Source organism: Oncorhynchus kisutch, linkage group LG16 (genome assembly GCF_002021735.2).
Source record: "Oncorhynchus kisutch isolate 150728-3 linkage group LG16, Okis_V2, whole genome shotgun sequence".
NCBI classification, from domain to species: Eukaryota; Metazoa; Chordata; class Actinopteri; order Salmoniformes; family Salmonidae; genus Oncorhynchus; species Oncorhynchus kisutch.
The window spans coordinates 7,759,674-7,769,673 of NC_034189.2; the positions used below are offsets into that span (position 1 = coordinate 7,759,674).

General features: G+C 45.4%; 1 protein-coding gene across 1 annotated transcript in view; it reads right to left on the minus strand.

Annotated features, from left to right (window-relative positions):
- Window positions 1-8,732: 8,732 nt before the first annotated feature.
- The window catches only part of LOC109883969 (pyruvate carboxylase, mitochondrial-like), a gene marked incomplete in the record, with an annotated part of 159,587 nt that continues 158,319 nt past the window's right edge, over window positions 8,733-10,000 (minus strand). Inside the window, 1 exon segment of the mRNA XM_031793066.1 lies at window positions 8,733-8,795. Coding sequence (XP_031648926.1) covers window positions 8,733-8,795 — 63 coding nt within the window.

A 10,000-nucleotide genomic window follows, 5' to 3' on the forward strand; every position in this document is an offset into this window, starting at 1 on the left:
CCCCTCCCCTTCCTCCCTCTCTCTATCACCCGCTCCCATTCCTCCCCCTCCTCCCTCCTCTCCAGCACTCTCTCCCATTCCTCCCCCTCCTCCCTCTCTCCAGCACTCTCTCCCATTCCTCCCCCTCCTCCCTCTCTCCAGCCCTCTCTCCCATTCCTTCCCCTCCTCCCTCTCTCCAGCACTCTCTCCCATTCCTCCCCCTCCTCCCTCTCTCCAGCACTCTCTCCATTCCCTCCCCTCCCTCCCTCTCTCCAGCACTCTCTCCCATTCCTCCCCCTCCTCCCTCCTCTCCAGCACTCTCTACCATTCCTCCCCCTCCTCCCTCTCTCCAGCACTCTCTCCCATTCCTCCCCCTCCTCCCTCTCTCCAGCACTCCCTCCCATTCCTCCCCCTCCTCCCTCTCTCCAGCACTCTCTCCCATTCCTCCCCCTCCTCCCTCTCTCCAGCACTCTCTCCCATTCCCCCCCCCTCCCCCCTCCCCCCCCCCTCTTCTCTATCTGTGAAATGAGACAGTGTGAAAATCTATTCTACTTCTTCTATTCCTGTCTGAACACCACTCCTCCCCCACTCCTCCCCCACTCCTCCCCCTCTCTCTGCAGGACTGCCTGATCCAGCACTCTATGACATCCATCTATCCCATCTCTAGATCCATTTATCCCACCCCTTCTCTCTTTCAGCACACAGAGAGGATGAGAGTTCAGTGGCTTTATAAAGACATCTGGGTTGATAAAAGATGGAGATTGAAGAGTAAAGTTCTCTTTCACTGTCCCCTTTCAATCTTCTTCTCCCTCTATCTCTCTCTCTCTCTTTCATTCTCTGTCCCCTTTCACTCTTCTTCTCCCTCTATCTCTCTCTCTCTTTCATTCTCTGTCCCCTTTCACTCTTCTTCTCCCTCTATCTCTCTCTCTCTTTCATTCTCTGTCCCCTTTCACTCTTCTTCTCCCTCCCTCTATCTCTCTCTCTCTTTCATTCCCTGTCCCCTTTCACTCTTCTTCTCCCTCTATCTCTCTCTCTCTTTCATTCTCGGTCCCCTTTCACTCTTCTTCTCCCTCTATCTCTCTCTCTCTTTCATTCTCGGTCCCCTTTCACTCTTCTTCTCCCTCTCTCTCTCTCTCTCTTTCATTCTCTGTCCCCTTTCACTCTTCTTCTCCCTCTATCTCTCTCTCTCTTTCATTCTCTGTCCCCTTTCACTCTTCTTCTCCCTCTATCTCTCTCTCTCTTTCATTCTCTGTCCCCTTTCACTCTTCTTCTCCCTCTCTCTTTCATTCTCTGTCCCCTTTCACTCTTCTTCTCCCTCTCTCTCTACATACCACACCCCACTTAACTACATTAATCTCTCTCTCACACACACACACACACACACACACACACACACACACACACACACACACACACACACACACACACACACACACACACACACACACACACACACACACACACACACACACACACACACACTCTCTCTCTCTCTCTGTCCCCAATCGCTCTCTCTCTCTCTCTCTCTCTCTCTCTCTGTCCCACCATCATTGACCTCTCCCTAGTACTGTCAACTATATGACTTATTCATTCTAACTCTCTCTCGCTCTCTATCCACCTCTCTTCCTCTCTCTCTCTCTCTCTGTCCCACCATCATTGACCTCTCCCTAGTACTGTCAACTATATGACTTATTCATTCTAACTCTCTCTCGCTCTCTATCCACCTCTCTTCCTCTCTCTCTATCTTGCTTTCAATTCAATTCAAAGGGCTTTAAATTAAGGTTCAATAAAGGATCAGTATAAAACAATATGTAAGATTTACTGGCATGGGAAATATATGTTTACAAGTGAAGTAGATAATAAACAAAAGGGGAAATTAACAATAAAAATGAACAGTAAACTGTGTCTCTCTCTGTCTCACTCTGTCTCTCTCTGTCTCTCTCTGTCTCTCTCTGTCTCTCTCTGTCTTTCTCTCTTTCTCACTCTGTCTCTCTCTGTCTCTCTCTCTGTCTTTCTCTCTGTCTCACTCTGTCTCTCACTCTGTCTCTCTCTCTGTCTCACTCTCTATCTCTCTCTGTCTTTCTCTCTGTCTCTCTGTGTCTCGCTCTGTCTCTCTGTGTCTCTCTCTCTAATCAATTTCAATTCAAGGGGTTTTATTGACATGGGAAACATATGTTAACAACATTGCCAAAGCAAGTGAAGTAGATAATAAACAAAAGTGAAATAAACAATTAAAATGTACAGTAAATATGACATCACAGAAAAGAATAAAGACATTTTAAATGTCATATTATGTCTATATACAGTGTTGCAACGATGTACAAATAGTTAAAGTACAAAAGGGAAAATAACAATGGTGTTTGTTCTTCACTGGTTGACCTTTTCTCGTGGCAACAGGTCACACATCTAGCTGCTGTGATGCACACTGTGGTACTTCACCCTGTAGATATGGGAGTTTATCAAAATTGAGTTTGTTTTCGAATTCTTCGTGGGTCTGTGTAATCTGAGGGAAATATGTGTCTCTAATGTGTGACTGGTTTCTAAACTAGACATACTGTATGTCGTGGGTCACTAATGTGTGACTGGTTTCTAAACTAGATATACTGTATGTCGTGGGTCTCTAATGTGTGACTGGTTTCTAAACTAGACATACTGTATGTCGTGGGTCTCTAATGTGTGACTGGTTTCTAAACTAGACATACTGTATGTCGTGGGTCACTAATGTGTGACTGGTTTCTAAACTAGACATACTGTATGTCGTGGGTCTCTAATGTGTGACTGGTTTCTAAACTAGACATACTGTATGTCGTGGGTCACTAATGTGTGACTGGTTTCTAAACTAGACATACTGTATGTCGTGGGTCACTAATGTGTGACTGGTTTCTAAACTAGACATACTGTATGTCATGGGTCACTAATGTGTGACTGGTTTCTAAACTAGACATACTGTATGTCGTGGGTTTCTAATGTGTGACTGGTTTCTAAACTAGACATACTGTATGTCGTGGGTCACTAATGTGTGACTGGTTTCTAAACTAGACATACTGTATGTCGTGGGTCACTAATGTGTGACTGGTTTCTAAACTAGACATACTGTATGTCGTGGGTCTCTAATGTGTGACTGGTTTCTAAACTAGACATACTGTATGTCGTGGGTCACTAATGTGTGACTGGTTTCTAAACTAGACATACTGTATGTCATGGGTCACTAATGTGTGACTGGTTTCTAAACTAGACATACTGTATGTCGTGGGTCTCTAATGTGTGACTGGTTTCTAAACTAGACATACTGTATGTCGTGGGTCTCTAATGTGTGACTGGTTTCTAAACTAGACATACTGTATGTCGTGGGTCACTAATGTGTGACTGGTTTCTAAACTAGACATACTGTATGTCGTGGGTCACTAATGTGTGACTGGTTTCTAACCTAGACATACTGTATGTCGTGGGTCACTACTTCACAGAAGAAATGCGAACTTTCACCTTTGCCTTAACCCTCCTGTTGTTGCGGTCGAATTGGACCGATTTACAAGTTCTCGCTGAAAAATGTAGTTCATTTAATCTGATTGTCATGAGGTTCCATGACTTTGTCCACACAGGACATCTGAAAACATAAAATACATAACATTTTGGGGTGATTTATTTAACTTTTGTACACCTGCAGTGTTCCCGGTCAAATATGATCCGGTCATTAGAAATGAATTAGTGTACTAAATTGAGTTCAGGCCCACACACACACACACACACACACACTTCACTCCGCTTCTTGGTTTCCATGGCAACCCCCACGGGAACCTTTCCTCAATAAAATCTTTCCCCCATGAGAACCTTTCCTCAATAGAATCTTTCCCCCAGGGGAACCTTTCCTCAATAGAATCTTTCCCCCAGGGGAACCTTTCCTCAATAGAATCTTTCCCCCAGAGGAACCTTTCCTCAATAGAATCTTTCCCCCAGGGGAACCTTTCCTCAATAGAATCTTTCCCCCAGGGGAACCTTTCCTCAATAGAATCTTTCCCCCAAGGGAACCTTTCCTCAATAGAATCTTTCCCCCAGGGGAACCTTTCCTCAATAGAATCTTTCCCCCAGGGGAACCTTTCCTCAATAGAATCTTTTCCCCCAGGGGAACCTTTCCTCAATAGAATCTTTCCCCCACGGGAACCTTTCCTCAATAGAATCTTTCCCCCAGGGGAACCTTTCCTCAATAGAATCTTTCCCCCAGGGGAACCTTTCCTCAATAGAATCTTTCCCCCAGGGGAACCTTTCCTCAATAGAATCTTTCCCCCAGGGGAACCTTTCCTCAATAGAATCTTTCCCCCAGGAGAACCTTTCCTCAATAGAATCTTTCCCCCAGAGGAACCTTTCCTCAATAGAATCTTTCCCCCAGGGGAACCTTTCCTCAATAGAATCTTTCCCCCAGAGGAACCTTTCCTCAATAGAATCTTTCCCCCAGGGGAACCTTTCCTCAATAGAATCTTTCCCCCAGGGGAACCTTTCCTCAATAGATTCTTTCCCCCAGGGGAACCTTTCCTCAATAGAATCTTTCCCCCAGGAGAACCTTTCCTCAATAGAATCTTTCCCCCAGAGGAACCTTTCCTCAATAGAATCTTTCCCCCAAGGGAACCTTTCCTCAATAGAATCTTTCCCCCAGGGGAACCTTTCCTCAATAGAATCTTTCCCCCAGGGGAACCTTTCCTGTTGGCAAACATCACAACATTGTTTCAATACTATATAGAACTTTTCTCTCAGCTCTGGAATATAAAGCTTTTTTGAGGCCTTGCTCACAATTCATTCTGTGTCAGCACAATGACCAAACGATATACTGCATGTGAGGCTCTTGATCATATCTTTGATCATGACACTGGTCCTTGTTAAACTTTGACACAAAAGTAGTCTGTGATAAACAGCACAATATGTTTCATCTGAGTATTTGTCATAGTCATAATAATCCATACATTATGCTTTTTGTTTTACTATAAAAAACGAGTTGTATGAGCTCAGGTTAATGAGGCCCACAGGCCATAAAGAGCCAATAGAAGTTCAAAACTTAAGTTGATAAAAATATAAAAAGATCTAACACAACATTATATCCATTATTATAGATAGATAACCAGTGTGTACAGCCTGCACAAAGATAACCAAGCAGAGCTTTCAAACGCCTTTTTTTTCGCATCATGCAGCCTTACAACGTTTGTAGAACAACTAAAGTAGCATACATACCTATAAATGAAACATATAGGAATACCTGTTAATTTGTGAAGGTGGAGGCTATATTACATTGATTTACTGTGAAGGTGTTGGCTATATTACATAGATTTACTGTGAAGGTGTAGGCCATATTACATGGATTTACTGTGAAGGTGTAGGCTATATTACATAGATTTACTGTGAAGGTGTAGGCTATATTACATAGATTTACTGTGAAGGTGTAGGCTATATTACATAGATTTACTGTGAAGGTGTAGGCTATATTACGTAGATTTACTGTGAAGGTGTAGGCTAAATTACATAGATTTACTGTGAAGGTGTAGGCTATATTACATGGATTTACTGTGAAGGTGGAGGCCATATTACATAGATTTACTGTGAAGGTGTAGGCTATATTACATAGATTTACTGTGAAGGTGTAGGCTATATTACATAGATTTACTGTGAAGGTGTAGGCTATATTACATAGATTTACTGTGAAGGTGTAGGCTATATTACATAGATTTACTGTGAAGGTGTAGGCTATATTACATAGATTTACTGTGAAGGTGTAGGCTATATTACATGGATTTACTGTGAAGGTGGAGGCCATATTACATAGATTTACTGTGAAGGTGTAGGCTATATTACATAGATTTACTGTGAAGGTGTAGGCTATATTACATGGATTTACTGTGAAGGTGTAGGCTATATTACATGGATTTACTGTGAAGGTGGAGGCTATATTACATGGATTTACTGTGAAGGTGGAGGCCATATTACATGGATTTACTGTGAAGGTGGAGGCCATATTACATGGATTTACTGTGAAGGTGGAGGCTGTATTACATGGATTTACTGTGAAGGTGGAGGCCATATTACATGGATTTACTGTGAAGGTGGAGGCCATATTACATGGATTTACTGTGAAGGTGGAGGCCATATTACATGGATTTACTGTGAAGGTGGAGGCCATATTACATGGATTTACTGTGAAGGTGTGGGCTATATTACATGGATTTACTGTGAAGGTGGAGGCCATATTACATGGATTTACTGTGAAGGTGGAGGCCATATTACATGGATTTACTGTGAAGGTGGAGGCTATATTACATGGATTTACTGTGAAGGTGGAGGCCATATTTCATGGATTTACTGTGAAGGTGGAGGCCATATTACATGGATTTACTGTGAAGGTGTGGGCTGTATTACAAGGATTTATTAGCTCTTCCAAAGGTCAGCATCAGTTTGAGGAGGATATTTCTGTCGCGCGTCGTTTTATTTGTACCCTCCAAGGGGTACTGTGGTGACATCAGCACAGGGGGAAGCCATGGGAGCTACAAAAGCCTCTGTATTTGGGTGGGGGAGGCAGTGAAACTGACATTGTTAGGCTCAAGAGTTCACACCTCTCACTTCACACTTCAGTGCTAATTGAAGATGCAGCCCGGTCTGGTCTGTCCTAGAAGCTTAGTGGCTTTATTTACAAAGCTTTTACATAACAAAATGATCTAGAGATTATTGTCTTTAACTTTTTTTGGGCTTCAGAAGTAGGTTCAGACTGAACATTACTCACTCAGTGATGTGTTGGATGGGATTTACAGGTTTGTTTCTTCTGCACCTTTTGGTTTATTACAAGATTGTTCTTGATTGTCCTTGGTGGTAAAAAATGGTTTTGATGTAAAGGGTTGTATCCTTTATAAAATCTAAGTTTATCTACGTTTATCCTACTCTAATTCTCATGGCCTCTCCCTCGCTCTGTCTCTCTCTCTCTGTCTCTCTCTGTCTCTCTCTCTCTCTCTCTCTCTCTGTCTCTCTCTCTCTGTCTCTCTCTCTCTGTCTCTCTCTCTCTGTCTCTCTTTCTCTGTCTCTCTCTCTGTCTCTCTCTCTGTCTCTCTCTCTGTCTCTCTCTCTCTCTCTCTGTCTCTCTCTCTATGTCTCTCTCTCTCTCCATCTCTTCCCTTCCCTCTCTTCCTCACCAGCCCTCCATTGTTGACCTCTCCCTGTCAACTATATGACTTATTCATTATAACTCCTGTCTTTATGCTGTTTGACCATACATTTTTCATAAGCCATCTTTACGTACACACACTCACACACACATGCACTAATTCACTCACACAAACACACACGTTATTTCATGGCTGGCCAGCTCTCAGCAGGATATAATCACATCAGCACTAAAGGCCTGAATGGAGGGAGGGAAGGAGAGGGAGGGAGGAAGATAAAGAGAGGAAGAGGGGAAGGAGAGGGAGGAGGAAGATAAAGAGAGGAAGAGGGGAAGGAGAGGGAAGAGGAAGGAGAGGGAGAGAGGAAAATAGGGAAGGAGATGGAGAAAGGGAGAGGGGGAGTAGGGAAGGAGAGAGAGGGAGGAAGATGGGGAAAGAAGGAGAGAGTAAAATAAAATACCCCGGCCCGATTTAAGAGGTTGAGTCCTACACGTGCCCTACCCCGGCCCGATTTAAGAGGTTGAGCCCTACACGTGCCCTACCCCGGCCCGATTTAAGAGGTTGAGCCCTACACGTGCCCTACCCCGGCCCGATTTAAGAGGTTGAGCCCTACACGTGCCCTACGCCGGCCCGATTTAAGAGGTTGAGCCCTACACGTGCCCTACACCGGCCCGATTTAAGAGGTTGAGTCCTAAACGTGCCCTACCCCGGCCCGATTTAAGAGGTTGAGTCCTACACGTGCCCTACCCCGGCCCGATTTAAGAGGTTGAGTCCTACACGTGCCCTACCCCGGCCCGATTTAAGAGGTTGAGTCCTACACGTGCCCTACCCCGGCCCGATTTAAGAGGTTGAGTCCTACACGTGCCCTACCCCGGCCCGATTTAAGAGGTTGAGTCCTACACGTGCCCGACCCCGGCCCGATTTAAGAGGTTGAGTCCTACACGTGCCCTACCCCGGCCCGATTTAAGAGGTTGAGTCCTACACGTGCCCTACCCCGGCCCAATTTAAGAGGTTGAGTCCTACACGTGCCCTACCCCGGCCCGATTTAAAAGGTTGAGTCCTACACGTGCCCGACCCCGGCCCGATTTAAGAGGTTGAGTCCTACACGTGCCCTACCCCGGCCCGATTTAAGAGGTTGAGTCCTACACGTGCCCTACCCCGGCCCGATTTAAGAGATTGAGTCCTACACGTGCCCGACCCCGGCCCGATTTAAGAGGTTGAGTCCTACACGTGCCCTACCCCGGCCCGATTTAAGAGGTTGAGTCCTACACGTGCCCGACCCCGGCCCGATTTAAGAGGTTGAGTCCTACACGTGCCCGACCCCGGCCCGATTTAAGAGGTTGAGTCCTACACGTGCCCGACCCCGGCCCGATTTAAGAGGTTGAGTCCTACACGTGCCCGACCCCGGCCCGATTTAAGAGGTTGAGTCCTACACGTGCCCGACCCCGGCCCGATTTAAGAGGTTGAGTCCTACATGTGCCCGACCCCGGCCCGATTTAAGAGGTTGAGTCCTACACGTGCCCGACCCCGGCCCGATTTAAGAGGTTGAGTCCTACACGTGCCCGACCCCTAAACTCCTCTGTTAGTAAATCCATTAGCTGCTCCTCTCTGCATGCGCTCTGCTCACGGAGCTTCTGAGTCCGTGAGTAACCGTAGCAACGGCTTCGCTTGAGCTGCTCTGCTCTGCTGAAGAGACATGAAAGCGCTGTTAGCAACTTTTCGTCACTCTAAATTATCTGTCCTTATATTTGAGGAGGGTGAAGCACTCCTTGCACCATGTCGTGGCATTAGTCATGTATGACTGTACTGAACGGCAGAGCACGTGGCTCCTGAACGTTACTGATCAACGTAGGGCGTCGTTGGAAATAAGAATTTGTTCTTTAACTGACTTGCCTAGTTAAATAAAGGTTGAATAAAGGTTGAATAAAGGTTGAATAAAGGTTGAATAAAGGTTGAATAAAACATAAAAATAAACAGGAAACCTGATATTGATGAAAGAAAGAGGCCTTAACCAGATGTGTAATATTGAGGCCTGTTGGACTTGGGTAGCAGAGCTCTATTACCAAGGCAGCTGGCAGGTGTCTTCCCTGACATGTCCCAACCTGTCCCAGTCTGTAATACCTACATGTCCCAACCTGTTCCAGTCTGTAATACCTACATGTCTCAACCTGACCCAGTCTGTAATACCTACATGTTCAACCTGACACAGTCTGTAATACCTACATGTCTCAACCTGACCCAGTCTGTAATACCTACATGTCTCAACCTGACCCTGACCCAGTCTGTAATACCTACATGTCTCAACCTGACCCTGACCCAGTCTGTAATACCTACATGTATCAACCTGACCCAGTCTGTAATACCTACATGTCTCAACCTGACCCTGACCCAGTCTGTAATACCTACATGTCTCAACCTGACCCAGTCTGTAATACCTACATGTCTCAAGCAGACCACCATAGTCCCTGTGCCCAAAAACGCCAAGTTAACCTGCCTAAATGACTACCGACCCGTAGCACTCACGTCTGTAGCCATGAAGTGCTTTGAAAGGCTGGTCATGGCTCACATTAACACCATCAACCCAGAAACCCTAGACCCACTCCAATTTGCAGATCCACAGATGATGCAATCTCTATTGTACTCCACACTGCCCTTTCCCACCTGGACAGAAGGAACACCTATGTGAGAATGTTATTCATTGACTACAGTTCAACACCATAGTGCCCTCAGAGCTCATCACTAAGCTAAGGTTGGGAAGCAGAGTTCTAAAACTAGGTTGAATAGTGAGGAGAAGGTACAGAAGGAATTAAAGAAAATGTTGGAGGTGAGAGAGAGAGAGTGAGAGAGAGACGGACGGACGGACAGACGAATAGACAGACGAATAGACAGAC